Source organism: Haliotis cracherodii, unplaced genomic scaffold, assembly GCF_022045235.1.
Source record: "Haliotis cracherodii isolate W230 unplaced genomic scaffold, xgHalCrac1.p SCAF_1, whole genome shotgun sequence".
In the NCBI taxonomy this organism is placed as follows: Eukaryota; Metazoa; Mollusca; class Gastropoda; order Lepetellida; family Haliotidae; genus Haliotis; species Haliotis cracherodii.
In genome coordinates, this window is record NW_027266264.1 from 86,394,159 (window position 1) to 86,417,163 (window position 23,005).

Here is a 23,005-nt window from a genome sequence, read left to right on the forward strand (position 1 = left end):
CGTCGTTGCGACGTCTCCGTCCTCGGGCTCCCGGTCCAGCATGGCTGACTGGGCCCTGCAACTGCCGCGCCCTCCTCCTCCTCCTCCATATGGGGTGGTCTAGATTAATACTTTTTAGACTAAAAGTTTTGTTTTTTGTTTCTTGTTTAACGCCACACTCATAAATATTTTAGCTTTTTGACGGCGGTCTGTAAATTATCAAGTCTGGACCAGACAATCCAGTGATTGACACGAGCATTGAATCACGCTATTGGGATACAATGACATGCATCAACCAGGTAGGCGTGCCTGACCTCCCGATCCCGTTTGTGTCATCTTACGACAAGCATGATCGCCGCCTTCGGTAAGGATGGGTTGTTAAAGAACAATTCTAATCCGGATCTTCACCGGTCTATCATAAAAGAACGATTAGGAGAAGAATACCCGTCTATGACGTTGCCCCACCTGTAGTTGACCTTCACCCCATCCCCCTTTTTCAAAACCAAATATAGCATGTTGTAGGCAGTAAAATTGACTGAGAGAAGATATCGATATTTTGGACCCCTCCCTTTTTAAAAAAGCTTGATTAGCCCTTGGACTGAGGAACTTGGTGTCTGTCGCTTGTTGTTGAGTGCGGGTTCTTTTGTTTGTGTTCCTTGTAGCTACCTCTCTTGGCGAGACGCTGGAATAGATGACATAAAATGTAGCCATGATGCAGATGCACAGATGGAAGACCCTTACATATAAGTGCACTGGTACAGGGATGGTATATTTAGAAAATAACCAATGCAATTCGAAACATTACGTATTATCTGTCCCGGGTGAAGAAATGGCGTAAGACCCGAGCCTTGACAGACAAAAAATACGTAATTCTACTCCTTGCCGTTTCAAGGAAGAAAATGAAGAAAAATATACGAAAACGCAACCCTAAAGAGAAAGTTCACTGAATGAACCTATTGTTCAGATGACGTAATGTTCTCAGTTTACGACGTCATAAAGTATTCTCAACAATGATCCACCGTGACGTCATAGCGCATCAACTGACCAATCAGCATTGCTGATCCTTCAGAAAGTGATTACACTGGATCCTTCTACTGTGGGTAATATTTTCTATATTGCAGCAGACAGATTTTTCTGGAAAACATAAATTTGAAACAGTCGCTTTCTTACTATTTTTGAACTGAGGAACCGCTGAGGTAAAATCTCGCTCACTCCACTCTCACTCGTATGGGCGAGTATGTGAGTATGATTTTACAAACCTTTTAACCCAGCCAAGACACCACGACTAGGTCTCACACACTGTACCCATTTGGAATCGAACCCGGGCCTTTGCGTGAAGAGCGAACGCTTTCACCGCTAGACTACGATTATGGGTGGGTAAGTGACGCACTACATTATTTGTGGCTCAAAAACGGAAATATGTCGGTCATGGATCCAACTCAGAATGATAGACGTGGACAGTGCTAACTTCGTTCGCTGCTCTCAAAATACAAGCGAAAGATATAAGGAGAGGGCATTATTCTAAAACAGGAGACGTTTACAGTTACGATGAAATATGCAGCATTTGCGAACCATACTTGTCGCTCGTAATCGGGTTAGGCGAAAAAACCGATGCTGGTCAGGGCGTGACGTCATAGAGGGCTGACGGAGCGGCGCCACACTGACGTGGCCCAGTGCTTGAAATGGCCACCTTTTAACTTGCCACTGTTACAGCCTGAACCACGTTTTCACTGCGTTAAATTTGGTTGTCCCCACATTGTTGTAGGCTATTATTTCAAGGGTGTGTTGTTTGATTGTATGTTTGGAATACACATTTCGCAGCTGATGGTATTGGAGGTTGAGTCGAAGGTTTGTCAAAGAGTAGACGACGTCGTTTATACAGGTGTCAAGCTGTAGGTGTGACAGTGCCAATGTAACCACCTTTACGCATGGTACTTGCCTCGTCATAACACAAAAGCATCGACATGGCAAGATATATATTCCGCCTCATGTACTTAGGTTCACACGAACAAATATCTATATTCCGACCATTAGGTATGAGTGAGTGAGTATGGTTTTACGCCGCTTTTAGCAATATTCCAGCAATATCACGACACCAGAAATGGGCTTCACACATTGTACCCATGTCGGGGATCGAACCCGGGTCTTCGGCGTGACGAGCGAACGCTTTAACCACTGGGCTACCCGACCGGTACACACATATACACAGGTACACACATATGCCGCCATATTATTTTAACCAGGTAAACACACAAAAAAAACACATTTTCAGATGGTTCACCTATTAGTGGACATTTATATATCTGCCATGTCCGCCAGTGCCTGTCCACGTGTCCGTCTGCTGGGTAGGGTCCGCCCACACAAACACCCACGTCCATGCTACAGTTCGCCCATACCACATGGTTACCCGACATGTTTACTTTTTACAGGTATACAGGTATACAGGTTACTAAACGAGATGCCGACTTTATTACGAGTATATTTAAAAACGTACCTACTGTTGTGTGGCTGTCATTGGAAACATGAAGTACTATAAATGGTATGGCCCGTCTTATCGACTTTAGCAAAGTCTTTGACACTTTTTGGCGTGATGGACTCTTGTATAAACTACATAACTATACTTGAAGACAGAATTTGTAACCTCCGTCATATTAATGTAGCGGCCATAAAATTTCCGAGTCCCGTGATGGGATTTGAACCACGGGCCTTCTGATCAGAGGTCGGACGCCTTGTCCACATGACCAAAGAGGTTAACCCCTGCTGCACTGACAAGGTAAGGATGTCATCTGTTGGATGACTCCTCGCCCTGTTACACTGACAAGGTAAGGATGTCATCTGTTGGATGACACCACGCCCTGCTACACTGACAAGGTAAGGATGTCATCTGTGGGATGACACCACGCCCTGCTGCACTGACAAGGTAAGGATGTCATCTGTGGGATGACTCCACACCCTGCTACACTGACAAGGTAAGTATGTCATCTGTTGGATGACTCCTCGCCCTGTTACACTGACAAGGTAAGGATGTCATCTGTGGGATGACTCCTCGCCCTGTTACACTGACAAGGTGAGGATGTCATCTGTTGGATGACTCCACACCCTGCTGCACTGACAAGGTAAGGATGCCATCTGTGGGATGACACTACGCCCTACCACACTGACAAGGTAAGGATGTCATCTGTTGGATGACTCCTCGCCCTCTTACACTGACACGGTAAGGATGTCATCTGTGGGATAACTCCTCACCCTGTTACACTGACAAGGTAAGGATGTCATCTGTGGGATGCGTCCACGCCCTGCTACACTGACAAGGTAAGGATGTCGTCCATGGGATGCCTCCACGCCCTGTTACACTGACAAGGTAAGGATGTCATCTGTTGTATGACTCCTCGCCCTGTTACACTGACAAGGTGAGGATGTCATCTGTTGGATGACTCCACACCCTGCTGCACTGACAAGGTAAGGATGCCATCTGTGGGATGACACTACGCCCTACCACACTGACAAGGTAAGGATGTCATCTGTTGGATGACTCCACGCCCTGTTACACTGACAAGGTAAGGATGTCATCTGTTGGATGACTCCTCGCCCTGTTACACTGACAAGGTAAGGATGTCATCTGTTGGATGACTCCACGCCCTGCTACACTGACAAGGTAAGGATGTCATCTATGGGATAACTCCTCACCCTGTTACACTGACAAGGTAAGGATGTCATCTGTGGGATGACTCCACGCCCTGTTACACTGACAAGGTAAGGATGTCATCTATGGGATGACTCCACGCCCTGTTACACTGACAAGGTAAGGATGTCATCTGTGGGATGACTCCACGCCCTGCTGCACTGACAAGGTAAGGATGTCATCTATGGGATGACTCCACGCCCTGCTACACTGACAAGGTAAGGATGTCATCTGTGGGATGACTCCACGCCCTGCTACACTGACAAGGTAAGGGTGTCATCTATGGGACGACTCCACGCCCTGCTGCACTGACAAGGTAAGGATGTCATCTATGGGATAACTCCTCGCCCCGTTACACTGACAAGGTAAGGATGTCATCTGTTGGATGACTCCACGCCCTGCTGCACTGACAAGGTAAGGATGTCATCTGTTGGATGACTCCTCGCCCTGTTACATTGACAAGGTAAGGATGTCATATGTTGGATGACTCCACGCCCTGCTACACTGACAAGGTAAGGGTGTCATCTATGGGATGCCTCCTCGCCCTGTTACACTGACAAGGTAAGGATGTCATCAGTTGTATGACTCCACGCCCTGCTACACTGACAAGGTAAGGATGCCATCTATGGGATGACTCCACGCCCTGCTTCATTGATGCCGTTGAAGATGAGATACAATCTCGCCGGTTGTAATCTCTCTTCAGATTTAATGTATGATTTATGGCAATTAGCATCCAACTTAAACCCAATCTTTATGCAGATGTCCCCTGCCGCCCAGACCGTATTCTTAGTGCGGAGGGGCACGGGTGGTCCAGTCGCCTAGGTTACACGCAACCAAATGTTTTTCCATAGACTTCTATAGTAACGTTATATTCTTTAAAAACAATTAACCAAGCATTCAACAGCTATTACCTGTACGTGTGTGCACAGTTTGGCCTTAGAGCAGCAATAAAAACAAAACAAAATGACTAGCTTAGCCAGCTCCTTTTCCGAGTACAGGAAGCTAAACACACCACCCCGAGATTCGCACCAAATGTCGCCTACTTGAAAATAGCTGTGGTCACATTCAGCATAAGTCATCATGTTGAGAAAGACAGTACTAAATATAGAAAAACATGGTCAGTTTTAATAACTGGATGGATGTACACTTAAAAGACATAAAAATCTTACACAATATCCTCCAATCACAGCCTGCAGATATCGCTCGATCTGCACATGAAAACCGCTCTGTCCCAACTGGTTCTGATTTGGTGTAGTTGAACCTGTAAGGCGCCGCAATTCGCTGTGCAGAGTTGCGTCCCGTGAGCACGTCAGAAACCTATGATTGTGGGTTCGAATCTCAACCAAGTCAGCGAGCCTGACCACTCGATCCCGTTATTCGCCTCTTACAACATGCGTAGTCGCCTTTTACGGTAAGCATGGGTTGTTGAAGACCTATTCATGATGTCAATCGCTTCATTGTCTGGTCCAGACTCGATTATTTACAGACCGCCGTCATATAGCTGGAATATTGGAGTACGGCGTTAAACAGCAAACAAACAACCAAACAAACAAATCGAAGTTAGTTATGATATAATCGACGGTACTGCATCCTTTATATTGATAGCAGGTGTGGTTTCCATACATGTCACCAACTGTTCTTCCAAGAAGAATGTAGGTGTTTGTGTTGATGTAAGTTTGGATGGGTCTCTACCAAACCCGTTTATTGTAGAATCTATGTTGTTTCTAACAGAGGGGAGGAGAGGAACTTCCAAAGTCGTGGGTGGAGGCGAACTACCACGGTAGCTATCAGAGACACAGATCACACAAGTTTCCAGTCCTGGCATTAACATCACCGCCGTATATAGTGTGCATTTGGGTCTATACAGGGCTCGTTTCTGTTCTAAGGATATTAAAGGGTCACTTTGTTTATCTTACAATATACTGGAGTCTTCATTGGTAGGGGAGTAAAAAATGATTGTAATTTCTTTCCATTAATGTTAATTCTAATCAAGTCACCACCAGCTTTATCTAATGTTTGGATCGATGCTTCATGATGGTCCAGTGCTGTGCCACCTCTAGCATTACTCTGTGCCACCTCTAGCATTACTATGTGCCACCTCTAGCATTACTCTGTGCCACCTCTAGCATTACTATGTGCCACCTCTAGCATTACTATGTGCCACCTCTAGCATTACTCTGTGCCACCTCTAGCATTACTCTGTGCCACCTCTAGCATTACTATGTGCCACCTCTAGGATTACTATGTGCCACCTCTAGCATTACTCTGTGCCACCTCTAGGATTACTGTGTGCCACCTCTAGCATTACTATGTGCCACCTCTAGCATTACTCTGTGCCACCTCTAGGATTACTCTGTGCCACCTCTAGCATTACTCTGTGCCACTTCTACAATGTGCCACCTCTAGCATTACTCTGTGCCACCTCTAGGATTACTCTGTGCCACCTCTAGCATTACTCTGTGCCACTTCTACAATGTGCCACCTCTAGCATTACTGTGTGCCACCTCTAGCATTACTATGTGCCACCTCTAGCATTACTCTGTGCCACCTCTAGCATTACTCTGTGCCACTTCTACAATGTGCCACCTCTAGCATTACTATGTGCCACCTCTAGGATTACTATGTGCCACTTCTACAATGTGCCACCTCTAGGATTACTCTGTGCCACCTCTAGCATTACAATGTGCCACCTCTAGCATTACTATGTGCCACCTCTAGGATTACTATGTGCCAGCTCTAGCATTACTATGTGCCACCTCTAGCATTACTATGTGCCACCCCAAGCATTACTATGTGCCACCTCTAGCATTACTCTGTGCCACCTCTAGCATTACTATGTGCCACCTCTAGCATTACTATGTGCCACCTCTAGGATTACTATGTGCCACCTCTAGCAATAGTATGTGCCACCTCTAGGTTTACTAAGTGCCACCTCTAGCATTACTCTGTGCCACCTCTAGCATTACTCTGTGCCATCTCTAGCATTACTATGTGCCACCTCTAGCATTACTATGTGCCACCTCTAGCATTACTATGTGCCACCTCTAGCATTACTATGTGCCACCTCAAGCATTACTTTGTGCCACCTCTAGCATTACTATGTGCCACCTCTAGCATTACTATGTGCCACCTCTAGGATTACTCTGTGCCACCTCTAGCATTACTATGTGCCACCTCTAGGATTACTATGTGCCACCTCTAGCATTACTATGTGCCACCTCTAGGATTACTCTGTGCCACCTCTAGGATTACTCTGTGCCACCTCTAGCATTACTATGTGCCACCTCTAGCATTACTATGTGCCACCTCTAGGATTACTCTGTGCCACCTCTAGCATTACTCTGCGCCACTTCTACAAGGTGCCACCTCTAGCATTACTATGTGCCACCTCTAGCATTACTCTGTGCCACCTCTAGCATTACTCTGTGCCACTTCTACAATGTGCCACCTCTAGCATTATTATGTACCACCTCAAGCATTACTCTGTGCCATCCCAAGCATTACTATGTGCCACCTCTAGCATTACTTTGTGTCACCTCTAGCATTACTATGTGCCACCACAAGCATTACTCTGTGTCACCTCTAGCATTACTATGTACCACCTCTAGCATTACTCTGTGCCACCTCTAGCATTACTTTGTGCCACCACAAGCATTACTATGTGCCACCCCAGCATTACTATGTGCCACCTCTAGCATTACTCTGTGTCACCTCTAACATTACTATGTGCCACCTCTAGCATTATTCTGTGCCATCCCAAGCATTACTATGTACAACCTCTAGCATTACTCTGCGTCACCTCTAGCATTACTTTGTGCCATCCCAAGCATTACTTTGTGCCACCACAAGCATTACTCTGTGTCACCTCTAGCATTACTATGTACCACCTCTAGCATTACTCTGTGTCACCTCTAACATTACTATGTGCCACCTCTAGCATTACTATGTGCCACCCCAGCATTACTATGTACCACCTCTAGCATTACTCTGTGTCACCTCTAGCATTACTATGGTAGATGAGGGAAAAAATTTGTCACTCCGGTCATAGCTTCCGAAAACGGAAAGGATCAATTGACATTCACAGCTGACCATTGTCCGTCCATGTGATAGATATAGCCATGGCTTAATCTCACCCAAAGACATCTTATGTGGAAGCCAGTTTTGAAAAATGTCTTTTAATATGGGAAATATCAACGAAGTCTTAGTTAATCGGTATTTGGCGAGCTCGTATTGAAGCTAGTTTTGGATGATAAATATATATATTACACCCCAACCACATTGAGGGTAACAAAACAAGTTAATCCCCTCCCGCGGTATTAAATATAGGATATTCCTGAACTGACACGCGGCAGACCCCTGTGGCGATTCCCCGGGGGTACCGCAGCCTCGCCGCACAGCCCGGTTCGACCACACCTCGGGAATAGACTCACATCACTTGGCAGTGAAACAGACATGTGCTGTTTGTCATACCTCCCAATGACGTACAGCTCTTGACAGCCTCTAGAAAGTTGGATTCCATATCCGCAGTGGAAATGACCTTCCGAGGAAATGTACAAACTTACATTTTAATTGGTCTAAATATAACGTTTTAATGATAGAGCACTTAATCAAATTAATTTAGAAACTTTATTTTTTACTTTTGACCCGAGTTGAGTTGGATATCCTGACGTAGTGCCTAGTGAAGCACACTGGTGGAGGTGGAGTACTCTCCTGGCGCTGTCTGCAACTGACCTTGAAACACTTATCAATATAGAAATGATAAGGAAGAGAATATATGGGTGCCAGCTTCTTTATTATGAGGGACACAACGTTTCGGAGTATATACTTACTCCTTCATCAGGTGAATGAATGCTTCGAGGCAGAGAACATATATATGTACATGTAAGAAAAACAAAAGTAGCAAGATAACATACGTGGAAACTTAACAAGAGGAGCCAACAGTGCCTAATCCATCAGTGCTAGTTTCCCCGGCCTCCCGTTTGCCCATTGCCCAATACCAATCAGCGATCATTTAAATCCTGGCTTCCATCGCTATCAACTATCAACGCTAATTTACTGTTGGGTGTTGGCTTCCATTGTCTATTGCTAATCACCTATCAGCGCTAGTTAACTGTTGGCTCCAAGCAAAGTTTCTACCTTTTTTGTCTTACTACTTTTGTTTTTCTTACATGTACATATATATGTTCTCTGTCTCGTTGCATTCTTTCACCTGATGAAGAATTCATAAATTCTCTTCCTTGTGTGTATCACTTCTAAATGCCTTTCAAAATCTTAATATAGAAATAATAATCATTCTTCTATAAAGGCGGGTTTATTTATATATCAATGTCAGGTTATTTTTTAAAGATATATTTGACATCACTCCTCGTGTTACATGTAAGCCATGTAGTATAAATTGAAGACAAATATGGACTACTGTCGACCCATCTGGTCATGACGTTAGGAACATAATAGCGAGGACGTGAGCAGGAAACAGCATAAGTACACACAGTGAAAGCCGACTCCAGCACAGCGCTGTTATGACGGGCGGTAACGCGCTGTAGGTAAACACACGTTACGTCGTAACGACGACATCGTTGTAATACAACATAGCCAACGCAATATTAGATATATTAATATCAAAATATCCGCTCTTCCAATAGTACAAACACCAAATAAGCCTCCGTCACAAACGTACATCAACGCAGAGCCAAAAACGTTCTGGTACTTCCTGAATGTCATATAAGGGATTTAGAAATCTACTGGGCTGCTTGAGGCTAGAATGTAGGATATTCTCTTGACTCAGTAATCAAATATATGATATTCCGGTAATTCTTGGGCTACTTTACATATGTTTGTATAATAATGAACTATATCTATATCTATCTGTATATATATATCTATCTGTATATATATATATATATATATATATATATATATATATATATATATATATATATATATATATATATATATATATATATATATATATATATATATATATATATATGTGTGTCTGTCTGTCTATATATATATATATATATATATATATATATATATATATGGATATAGATATAGTCCATTATTATACAAACATATGTAAAGTAGCCCAAGAAATACTGGAATATCATATATATATATATATATATATATATATATATATATATATATATATATATAGATATATATATATATATATATATATATATATATATATATATATATATATATATATATATATATATATCTATGCATAGATATATATACACAGATAGATAGATAGATATAGATATGTAGTGATATGTAGAGATAAATAGATATGCATATCGATTCGGACCATTATTCTATTTTATATTTTCTTGTTTATTTGTTGACTTCAGCAATATTTTACCTTGTATACGCAGTGGTAAAGTTGACACTGATGAGGGGTGGCTGTTATATGTTTGAACTGACGTACATGTTAGCTTTTATATATATAGTAGGTAGAAAAAAGGCATACATGTGCGGTACAAACATTCTATACCTACTTCTTGGCAATCGACCAACTTTAGTGTGCAGGCTACATTTGGTATCAGATGTACGTCGGTCACCCAATGTCGCTCTGGCCACCTCACCCTGCCTCACCCCGCCTCACCGTGTTACACCTATTCCACAGGTTTATGTTAATAAATAGGTATTATATTGCATACAATTTTAATAAAGGCCTCCTGGGAACAAATATTAATATTTCGGAAATATGTGTTACTCCATCTGTGTGTGGAATGAACAGTTTTGTGTATTGATTAGATTACACCGAGGCGTTCGAGTCTGGAACAAGCGTTAAACATGTGTTTGTTGTTTTGCGTGAATCGATGCTCATGATGTCAATCACTGGAAAGTCTGGTCCAGAATATTTATAGACCGCCGTCATATAGCTGGAATATTGCTGAGTGCGGCGTAAAACAACAAACAAACAGACTAAAAATACGTCAGTTTTAGAGACAGAAAACAACATGGGGTAGATTTGGTCTTTATAATAATGTAAAAGATATACTATAGCCAAGGCATCGTATGTCAGGTATATTCTGATTTGATTTGAACAATTTTCGTACCGATTTGAGCATTATATATGTACTGAAATCTAGATGCATCAATTAAGAAACGAGTGGTTGTTTTCAATGGCTGTGAATTGTAGTCGGATTGACGAGAGAGGACACCTTGGCATCGTCTATTCATTAAACAATTGTTATGGTAATAAAATATCACCACATTTGGTGAGGCAGTTTCTCTGATATTTTATTTTCGCAACTTAGTCAACAAATCTAAACATTTCAATTTGAAGAGAAACGTTTGATTATTTAATTTAAGTGCAATGATTAAACCTGAATTACACTGTATAGTACAGCATGTATCTACTCATGAACTGGGAATTCAGAACATTTCCGTTGACAATGTTGAAAATATTCAAAATGGCCGCCATGGCAGTTGTGATAGAGTGCGAAAAATATAGTCCAGCTTTGTCGACCATATAGCGTCTTTGTACTTGAGAATTGACACAACCCCTATATGTTCAGTTGATTTTTCTGGCATATGGTTGGCTATCGCCAAGACTTCACGGGTCTGTATACACGACAGCCCTAGTGTGTATATATACAAACCCGTGATGATTGGTGTGATACTATGAACATGTTATAAGTTAAATAACGTATGCATTTATATTGCCTCGGAATAGTGGGACCAGCCTCCATGTTCATTTTATGGTTTTCAAAAATGTATCCCTCAATCTATGTTTTCTACATGTTTACATGGAATCCCCACAACTAGGTCTCATGAGGTCACGTGAGGTGAGGTGAGGTGAGGTGAGGTGAGGTGAGGTGAGGTGAGGTGAGGTGAGGTGGAATGAAGTGGCGTTTAACGTCACATTCAAGATTGTTTCACCCGTGAAGATCCGGGGTAGAAAAGGTCTTCAGCAACCCATGCTTGCCGTAAAATGCGACTATGCTTGTCGGAAGAGACGATTGACGGAATCGGGTGGTCAGGCTCGTTGACTTAGTTGATGCATGTCATCGTATCCCAATTGCGTGGATCGATGCTTATGATGTCAATCACTGGATTGTCTGGTCCATACTCGATTATTTTTCAGACCGCCGTCATATAGCTGGAATATTGCTGAGTGCGGCGTTTAACAACAAACAAACACTTACATAGCCACGTGCAAGCACGTTGTTCTGTAACTGCTTTTAAAGGCCTGACTAGCTCATGCCGGTTTTATAGTGCAAGTGCACTTAGATGCCATGACAAACAGTTTATCATGAATACCCCGCTCACACACATTATGCTGAGTCCTTGTTTCATCTTCTTAATGCCGAGGCACCAGACATGGTAACAACTGTAAGATCTCAGCCCATACTCCCCCTAAAAATGTTTTATTAAAGGTATTGAGCGACACTAGATACACATGGACAGAAGCCTTTCCGTAACAAGTACCAGCCTTTCCGTAACAAGTACCAGCCTTTCCGTAACAAGTACCAGCCTTTCCGTAACAAGTGCCAGCCTTTCCGTAACAAGAGCCAGCCTTTCCGTAACAAGTACCAGCCTTTCCGTAACAAGAGCCAGCCTTTCCGTAACTAGAGCCAGCCTTTCCGTAACAAGTACCAGCCTTTCCGTAACAAGTACCAGCCTTTCCGTAACAAGTACCAGCCTTTCCGTAACAAGTACCAGCCTTTCCGTAACAAGTACCAGCCTTTCCGTAACAAGAGCCAGCCTTTCCGTAACAAGTACCAGCCTTTCCGTAACAAGTACCAGCCTTTCCGTAACAAGAGCCAGCCTTTCCGTAACAAGTACCAGCCTTTCCGTAACAAGTACCAGCCTTTCCGTAACAAGAGCCAGCCTTTCCGTAACAAGTACCAGCCTTTCCGTAACAAGTACCAGCCTTTCCGTAACAAGTACCAGCCTTTCCGTAACAAGTACCAGCCTTTCCGTAACAAGTACCAGCCTTTCCGTTACAAGCACCAGCCTTTCCGTAACAAGTACCAGCCTTTCCGTAACAAGTACCAGCCTTTACGTTCTTTGGTATGACGCGACCAAAGGATCGAATCAACGACCTTCCACTTTCCGAGCAGAAGCTCTATCCACTACACCACTGAGACGGTCCATGTTTAGATTCATGATTAAACAGATAAACATCTCACCAATTAGTCTGTGCATCAGCTGACCGTCATCTTTACTGATTGTGCACCTGGAGGCTGAACCGCCCTCTTTGTGTACGTATTAGAAAATATATATGTTTCAAAATGTTACAATATTATAAAGTGTGGTTTAATGTGAGCATTTTCATAAACATTATTCTAGTTACTGCAGATAGTTGCGTGGTTGTCATTCCTCCCAAATACAAAGGGGAGTATACCGTTTTAATGCAGATAATCAGCCTCAAACTACAAATGTGCAGGGGTAGCATTAATTTTACTCAAAGATACAGGCGAAGTTTCAGGACAATGTCAACCGACACAGCTTTCATTATTTCACCGGAAAAAAACAAACTTCGCATGAGAATATGTTTATTTTTAAATGAAAGTTGTTTAACAATTTCTTCGCCGAGACACGACATGTCTTCACGACATTGTATCTCCTCTCCCTCCTGTCTTCACGACATTGCAGCTCCCCTTCCTGTCTTCACGACATTGCAGCTCCCCTTCCTGTCTTCACGACATTGCATCTCCTCTCCCTCCTGTCTTCACGACATTGCAGCTCCTCTCCCTCCTGTCTTCACGACATTGCAGCTCCCCCTCCTGTCTTCACGACATTGCAGCTCCCCCTCCTGTCTTCACGACATTGCAGCTCCCCTTCCTGTCTTCACGACATTGCAGCTCCCCCTCCTGTCTTCACGACATTGCAGCTCCCCCTCCTGTCTTCATGACATTGCAGCTCCCCCTCCTGTCTTCACGACATTGCATCTCCTCTCCCTCCTGTCTTCACGACATTGCAGCTCCTCTCCCTCCTGTCTTCACGACATTGCAGCTCCCCCTCCTGTCTTCACGACATTGCAGCTCCCCTTCCTGTCTTCACGACATTACAGCTCTTCCATCCTGTCATAACGACATTGCATCTCCTCCCCCTCCTGTCTTCACGACATTACAGCTCCCCCTCCTGTCTTCGCGACATTGCAGCTCCCCTTCCTGTCTTCACGACATTACAGCTCTTCCATCCTGTCATAACGACATTGCATCTCCTCCCCCTCCTGTCTTCACGACATTGCAGCTCCCCTTCCTGTCTTCACGACATTGCAGCTCTTCCCTCTCGTCTTTACAACATTACAGCTTTTCCCTCCTGTCTTCACGACATTGCAGCTCCCCCTCCTGTCTTCGCGACATTGCAGCTCCCCCTCCTGTCTTCACGACATTGCAGCTCCCCCTCCTGTCTTCGCGACATTGCAGCTCCCCCTCCTGTCTTCGCGACATTACAGCTCCCCCTCCTGTCTTCACGACATTGCAGCTCCCCCTCCTGTCTTCGCGACATTGCAGCTCCCCCTCCTGTCTTCGCGACATTACAGCTCCCCCTCCTGTCTTCACGACATTGCAGCTCCCCCTCCTGTCTTCACGACATTACAGCTCTTCCATCCTGTCATAACGACATTGCAGCTCCCCCTCCTGTCTTCACGACATTGCAGCTCCCCCTCCTGTCTTCGCGACATTGCAGCTCCCCTTCCTGTCTTCACGACATTGCAGCTCTTCCCTCCTGTCTTCACGACATTGCAGCTCCTCTCCCTCCTGTCTTCACGACATTGCAGGTCCCCCCCCCCCCCCTTGTCTTCACGACAAGAGCACCAGAAAATGTGCTTCACACATTGTGCCCATGTGGGAACCCGTGTCTTCAGGGTGACGAGGCGACGCTTTAATCACTAGGCTACATCACCGACCCTGACCAACAAGGGAGGAAGCAAGGCACGTGATAGCCTGTCACAGAAGCTGATGTATGGTTGAATCTACCTGGATCAAAGCTCGAAGGAAGATTGGGGTTATTTAATTGTTTCTTTGAAATATGACTCTTATGATTATGGAAACGTCAGTTACCTTTTAAAGATTGTTTGCCGTTCACTTTTATAAATATTTGAATTAGACCAATCTGTCAAAATACTGACTCAGATAGAAACAACTTGTACATAATTTAGACATTTAGGTATAACTTAATTTTAAATTTAATGGACAAGACAGATGCTTTTCATATTTAATAATGGCATTCAAGATTTCAATGAAGAGCAAACGGTATACAAACTAATATCGTACATCACCGGTAAATCATCTTTTCCCTATTGTACACTAACCGTGTATCGTAAAGTATTCTTGTCCAATGGTACCCTTCGTATACCTGACTTCACCACCTGCACCCGCCTCGTGAAGATACGGGTAGAATAGGTCTTCAGCAACCCAAGCTTGCCGTAAAAGGCGACTATGTTTTTCGTAACGAGATCGGGTGGTCCGGCTCGCTGACTTGGTTGATGCATGTTATCGTATCCCAATGGCGTAGATCGATGCTCATGAAGTTAATCACCGGATTGTCTGGTCCACACTCGATTATTTACAGACCGCCGTCATACAGCTGCAATATTGCTGAGTGTGGCGTTTAACAACAAAAGAACCAATCACCTACACCCTTCTGTACAACACCTTCATCCTACCGTAGAGATACCCAACACACCGATTTCGGCAGATAAAAATACCTGTATATAGTCAAAGTTGGTATGAGAATATTAAACAGTCATACATAACTGGATATTACATTTAAAGACAATCGGTGCATGAATAAAAAATCTGTCTATTTAGCTATCACTATATTTCATCAACAACCAGACCTATTCGTCACGGTGGAAAGAGCATTCATTGAAACAGCCATCTGCATAATGCCACCCCTGCGTCACAGGGCCATATGACACAGTTGAACCAATCAACTAACGCGAAAGGGTGCACAGGAATCACGCACGCCGAGACACCCAACGTTAACACCGTATTCGCGCTTGCGTGATTCCCGTGCACCCTTTCCAGTTGAGTTGATTGGTTCAACTGTATTGTTGATGAAATGTAGTGATAGCTAAATAGACAGAATTATTATTCATGCACCGATTGTCTTTAAATGTAATATCCAGTTATGTATGACTGTTTAATAATCTTATACCAACTTTGACTGGAGTAGGTCCGATAGTTTTTCAGATATTGTAGTAAACGTCGGTACCTAAAATTACTTTCCAGACTTATAATCACGGCTTATATAGGGCCAACTAAAAAGATGTTTTGACGTATAGTGATGAAATGAACAATCACGTTTTCAAATCTCGTGAATAAAGCGTGTAGCTGTGACGTAGGTGCATCGGGTCCCGAGCACACCCACACCAACGCCTCTCACCCATAACCACCCACTCACTACCCCCAACCACTCCCCATCCGGACACCCCCCACCCCTCCACACGTGCCTACACTGTCCGCGTCACAGACGCGTGCACTGTGTCAGTGTTGTAAAGGGGATCTGTCCGGTGACGTCATAGAAAAAAGGATATCCGATATCTCATCGTTTATCTTTGTTGAAATCTAATAATAAGTGACAAAACGACGACCATCACAATGTCATCGTATGATTATGTCACTTAGTGACGTCTATACAGAAACCACAGCGTGGCTGAAAACATCTCGTGTTTCTACACGCTGTGTTCAAATTAATAGTGAAATAAACAAAATATCGATTGTTCAAAACACACTCTCTCTGCTGACGTCACCACTACGTGCAGTTGGCGAGGCCTGGTTACCTGTTGGGTCACGCCAGGTATATAAACTACCACGTGACATCAGGTAATTGCCGCACAACCTCAGGTGGACGGGGGTCTCCCTCGTGTCTTGATATGTGTAAATTCCAAACTCTATCGTAGTGCCGCTGGGGGGTCCCTGAAAGCGAGAGCTGCTTCAATGTAAGCCATCATAGTCATCTCCGTGTGGACGTTATGCTATATGGCTAATTACCTTTATACCGCGATCAAAGTAAGGCGCGCATCTACAGTGAGGGTGTGCCCGAGTCATCACATAATGATGCGAGTGATGTAGATATTGCCATCTACCACTTGTGTTTCTCGTTACGAAGCTACTCAGCTGGTGCGGTGCTTGTTGTCGGCTGGGGTATTTCTGATCAAGTTATTTTTGAGATATTTGTATTATTATCAATTACACACTTCCTCACTAGATATAGATATTTGTATCATAGTCTGTTACCTCAGCCTGGTTGGGGGTTGACATTCCCTCGAATGTGTGTCAATCAGTCGATGGGTGCAGCAGACAGCAACCCGTTCATTTACTCAGATAATCATTATTTTAAAAAGCCTGATAGCTCTTTATACCAGGTAAGGGGAAGACTTTTTTTGACGCATTTTCGAAATATACACATAAACTAAGCATTTTTATGTGCATTTATTTTTTTAACAACTTCCATCACGTTTTGAAATGGTTCTGGTAATTCGGCCTAGTTTGAGCTTTGCTTGCTTTTCCTTGTGTTCTAAAGTATTGATTTGTAAATCATGACAGTGTAATTTAATAAGGGGCTGCGGGTGGCACCTCATTAAGATCCGGAATTGAATTGATCTTCAGGATGGCTGATGCATGTGGTCGTGTTGGGTAGATCGATGCTCATGATGTCAATCACTGAATTGTTTGTTCCACGAGCGTTAATCTAGAAACTACAGGTAGTCATGTAGAGGCAATTAGCTGTGTAGAGTTGTCTGCCCTGTCAGGGTCTGTTGATGGTGGCTTACCTGGGGAGTGAGAGGAAGAATAGGTCCCCGGTAACCGGTGCTTGTCGCTAAGGGACACTTCTGTGGATCGGGTTGCCAAGCTCGGTGGACCGGGTACATAACACAGATAATGGAGATACACGTACCGGGTACATAACACAGATAATGGAGATACAAGTACCGGGTACATAACACAGATAATGGAGATACACGTACCGGGTACATAACACAGATAATGGAGATACACGTACCGGGTACATAACACAGATAATGGAGATACACGTACCGGGTACATAACACATAAATGAGATACACGTACCTGGTACATAACACAGATAATGGAGATATACGTACCGGGTACATAACACATAAATCAGATACACGTAGCGGGTACATACCACAGATAATGGAGATACACGTACCGGGTACATAACACATAAATGAGATACACGTACCGGGTACATAACACAGATAATGGAGATACACGTACCGGGTACATAACACATAAATGAGATAGACGTACCGGGTACATAACACATGAATGAGATACACGTACCGGGTACATAACACAGATAATGGAGATACACGTAGCGGGTACATAAAACATAAATGAGATACACGTACCGGGTGTATAACACAGATAATGGAGATACACGTACCGGGTATATAATACAGATATTGGAAACACATGTACCGGGTACATAACACCGGGGGCGATGGGGTAGTCTGGTGGTTAAAGTGTTCGCTCGTCACGCCGAACACCCGGGTTCGTTTTCCCACATGGGTACAATGTGTGAAGCCCATTTCTGGTGCCCCCGACGTGATATTGCTGGAAAATTGCTGAAAGCGGCGTAAAACACAACACAGATATACTTAATCTACACGTACCCCAAGTACCGACCACTAGCTACTGGTACCAACACAATGTATCTGTTCAGGATACCTAATATTGGTACACTTGCTGTTGGGACCCGTGAAGATCCGGGTAGGAATAGGCCTTCAGCAACCCATGCTTGCCGTAAAAAGCGACTATGCTTGTCGTAGAAGGCGACTAACAGGATCGAGTGGTCAGGCTCGCTGACTTGGTTGATGCATGTCATCGTATCCTAATTGCGGGAATCGATGCTCATGATATTAATCACTGGATTGTCTGGTCCAGACAGATTATTTACAGGACGCCGTCATAAAGCTGGAATATTGCTGAGTGCGGCGTTAAACAACAAATCAACCAAACCAAACCAACCAACATTTGCTGTTGGAACCTGGCATTGGGACTGGACATTGGGTACTCAAGCCGATCAGTGTGCCGCCATGTCCTCCGCCTACTGGGGAATGTCAAGTTTGTCTCATAAAGGTAATATGCTTACAACACTATGACATGACTATTTAATTGCTGCCCTCACTGATGCTGGAATGGAAAAGTCAGCCCCAAAACAGTTCTTTTAGTATGTAGTTCATTTAAGACGCTTTCAAGAGACGAGTTGTAATCAGCCTTAGATGGGGAAGGTAATTGGTGAATCGCGGCGACTGACTGCAGGAGGGCTGGGGCCGATAGTACGTATCCACCGCCATGAAATAAAACTCATTAGTAAGCCGTAATGAGTTCCGGACCTAGAGACTTGTTAATTTCTAAAAACACAATGTCACCAGAGGAGCGGACATTGGCTGCATTCGAAGGTTAATGGGTGACACATATGGCGCCTTTCTCCCTTATCCCATGGGAGAAATGGCGAGTTCGTCCGTCGTTTGTTGCTGGATGGTGGTTTCACGGGGTGATGTACATGGAAGGTCAGGTCGATGGATAGGTCATCGATTGTTGTCCCTTGTAGGTAATTACAACAGGAAGCAATAGATGCCCTGTATCTTTTCCAGTCCCGTAGGGATTCTGGGTCAGAACGTGTTCCCAGCATCCCATGCTTGGTAAACAGGCGACTGAAGTGTATTGGATGGTCACACTGAGTGCTGATTGCGTGTTATCGTACCCCGACTGCGTCCATCAATACTCACACTCCCCGTCACTGGTTTGTCTGGTCCAGATTCGATTATTAACAGGTGATTGCTGAATGTGGCGTTAGATACCACACCCTTACGCCCTCACTACATGAATCCAGTGGTTAAGGTGCTCACGGGGAACCTAAACCCGAGGTCATAACAATGTTTGACCAGTCTTTTAGGCCACCCGTAAATGAAACCTGTGTCGCAAACAGATCCTTTTTAGGTCCACACAATATGAAACACGGTCCTTACATCAACCAAACACCTGTGCCACAGACATCAGCAGACCTGATAAGTAATAATAACGTTATCGTCATTACCCTGTGTGACCTCCATGTTCGGAGGTGAGATACAGTACCTTGTGTGTCTCCGCGGTAGAGGTGAGCTATAGTACATGTGTGTCTCCGCGGTAAAGGTGAATTATAGTATATTGAGTTTTTCCACGGTGGAGGTGAGCTACAGTTCCTTGTGTGTCTCCACAGTGGAGGTGAGCTCCAGTACATTGCGTGTCTCCACGGTAGAGGTGAATTACAGTATATTGAGTTTTTCCACGGTGGAGGTGAGCTAGAGTTCCTTGTGTGTCTCCACAGTGGAGGTGAGCTACAGAACCTTGTGTGTGTCTCCACGGTGGAGGGGAGCTACAGTTCCTTGTGTGTCTCCACGGTAGAGGTGAGCTAGAGTTCCTTGTGTGTCTCCACAGTGGAGGTGAGCTACAGAACCTTGTGTGTGTCTCCATGGTAGAGGTGAGCTACAGTACATTGAGCTTTTCCATGGTAAAGGTGAGCTACAGTATTTATGTGTCTCCATAGTAGAGGTGAGAGCTACAAAACATTGTGTGTCTCCACGGTGGAGATGAGCTCCAGTACCTAGTGGGTCTCCACGGTGGAGGTGAGCTACAGTACATTGTGTGTCTCCGCGGTGGAGGTGAGCTACAGTACATTGTGTGTCACCAAGGTGAAGATGAGCTACAGTGTCTTGTGTGTCTCCACGGTGGAGATTAGCTACAGTACATTGTGTGTCTCTGCGGTGGAGGTGAGCTACAGTACATTGTGTGTCTCCGCGGTGGAGGTGAGCTACAGTACATTGTGTGCCTCCACGGTGGAGATGAGCTCCGGTACCTTGTGTGTCTCTACGGTCGAAGTGAGCTACAGTACCATTTGTCTCAACGGTTGAGATGAGCTCCATTACAATCTGTGTCTCCACAGTGGAGGTGAACTACAGTACCCTGAGTCTCTCAATGTTGAAGTTCGCTTCAGTACCCTGTGTGTCTATCCACGGTGGAGAAATTTACGTCAGAATCCCACGTAATACTTTGTCTGTGGCACATTAGCAATGATCTTTTGTAATGGCGCCATTAGTTCGGCATTTGAGCTAACCTGTTCTGTGGAACGTAGAGTTAGGCAACCAAAAGCTTTTAGGGATCCATCACCTGATCTAATTATGAGGACATGTGGCGAATATAATTGCCAGCTATTCTCAGATCGCTAAATATGAGATGTTGTGTGTTAAACAGTACAAAACGGTATACGACACACATATGCAGACTCCTTTGAGCGTGTAGATGACAGCCATTTTGTAAACAGACTGGAAATATTCAGTCTTTGTGCTCGGAAAGGAAGAGCACTAGGAATAGAAACCTCAAACTAAGCAGCGATATCTATAAACCATACACGCTATTATTACACATCAACACCTTTGACACGGCTCCCTTTCAATTTCTCAAAACATTTTATTGACAATATTACTCTGAACTCGGTCAAGCTGTATACAACTGTGAGCAATGTCGAAGACAGAATCAACTACTGCAGACATGTTGGCATTAATGGTTCTCTTTTGTTGAAATGGTACAATAAAATATACATTTAATTCGAATAATAGAACTCTACGTCTCCAAAACAAGTTCAAGTCATGGAGAGAGGGAAAACGAGGGACCCCGGAGAGAGGCCCCTAGACAACCTCCGGTAGACCACCAGTCATGGAGAGAGGCCCCTACACAACCTCCGGTAGACCATCAGTCATGGAGAGAGTCCCCTAGAGAACCTCCCGCAAACCACCAGTCATAGAGAGAGGCTCCTAGACAACCTCCGGTGTAGACCACCAGTCATGGAGAGAGGCTCCTAGACAACCTCCGGTAGACCACCAGTCATGAAGGGAGGGTCCTAGACAACCTCCCACAGACAATCAGTCATGGAGAGAGGCTCCTAGACAACCTCCCGCAAACCATCAGTCATGGAGAGAGGCCCCTAGACACCCTCCCGCAGAAAACCAGTCATTGAGAGAGGCCCCTAGACAACCTCCGGTAGACCACCAGTCATGGAGAGAGGCTCCTAGACAACCTGCCACAGACCACCAGTCATGGAGAGAGGCTCCTAGACAACCTCCGGTAGACCACCAGTCATGGAGAGAGGCCCCTAGACATCCTCCCGCAGACCACCAGTCATGGAGAGAGGCCCCTACACAACCTGCCACAGACCATCAGTCATGGAGAGAGGCCCCTAGACATCCTCCCGCAGACAACCAGTCATTGAGAGAGGCCCCTAGACAACCTCCGGTAGACCACCAGTCATGGAGAGAGGCCCCTACACAACCTGCCACAGACCATCAGTCATGGAGAGAGGCCCCCAGACAACCTCCCGCAAACCACCAGTCATGGAGAGAGGCCCCTAGACAACCTCCGGTAGACCACCAGTCATGGAGAGAGGCTCCTAGACAACCTCCGGTAGACCACCATTCATGGAGAGAGGCTCCTAGACAACCTCCCGCAGACCACCAGTCATGGAGAGAGGCTCCTAGACAACCTCCCACAGACCACCAGTCATGGAGAGAGGCCCCTAGACAACCTCCCACAGACCATCAGTCATGGAGAGAGGCTCCTAGACAACCTCCCGCAAACCACCAGTCATGGAGAGAGGCCCCTAGGCATTCTCCCGCAGACAACCAGTCATTGAGAGAGGCCCCTAGACAACCTCCGGTAGACCACCAGTCATGGAGAGAGGCCCCTAGACAACCTCCGGTAGACCATCAGTCGTGGAGAGAGGCTACTAGACAACCTCCGGTAGACCACCAGTCATGGAGAGAGGCTCCTAGACAACCTCCGGTAGACCACCAGTCATGGAGAGAGGCCCTACAGAACCTCCCACAGACCACCAGTCATGAAGAGAGGCCCTAGACAACCTCCCGCAGACCACCAGTCATGGAGAGAGGCCCCTAGACAACCTCCCACAGACCATCAGTCATGGAGAGAGGCTCCTAGACAACCTCCGGTAGACCACCAGTCATGGAGAGAGGCTCCTAGACAACCTCCGGTAGACCACTAGTCATGGAGAGAGGCCCCTAGACAACCTCCGGTAAACCATCAGTCATGGAGAGAGGCCAATAGACAACCTGCGGTAGACCACCAGTCATGGAGAGAGGACCTAGACAACCTCCCGCAGACCACCAGTTATGGAGAGAGGCCCCAGGACAACCTCCCGCAAACCACCAGTCATGGAGAGAGGCTCCTAGACAACCTCCGGTAGACCACCAGTCATGGAGAGAGTCCCCTAGACAACCTCCCACAGACCATCAATTATGGAGAGAGGCCCATAGACAACCTGCGGTAGACCAACGGTCATGGAGATAGGCCC

General features: G+C 45.0%; 1 protein-coding gene across 1 annotated transcript; it reads left to right on the forward strand.

The window, feature by feature from the left end:
• Nucleotides 1–18,695: 18,695 nt before the first annotated feature.
• On the forward strand, nucleotides 18,696–22,548 carry LOC139458226 (surface protein-like). The gene is made up of 3 exons (XM_071239592.1): nucleotides 18,696–18,738; nucleotides 19,831–20,048; nucleotides 21,607–22,548. Exons 1-3 carry the CDS (start codon nucleotides 18,696–18,698, stop codon nucleotides 22,546–22,548), a joined length of 1,203 nt encoding a protein of 400 aa, XP_071095693.1.
• Nucleotides 22,549–23,005: the final 457 nt, after the last annotated feature.

Bases quoted from the DNA above. Each gene is read 5' to 3' on its own strand.
- LOC139458226 (XM_071239592.1), top strand. From the start codon at position 18,696: ATGTCCTCCGCCTACTGGGGAATGTCAAGTTTGTCTCATAAAG. The intron at 18,739-19,830 runs GTAATATGCTTA...TCCACGGTGGAG, and splicing joins GTCAAGTTTGTCTCATAAAG to GTGAGCTACAGTTCCTTGTG. The intron at 20,049-21,606 runs GTGAGCTAGAGT...GCAAACCATCAG, and splicing joins TGTGTGTCTCCACGGTAGAG to TCATGGAGAGAGGCCCCTAG.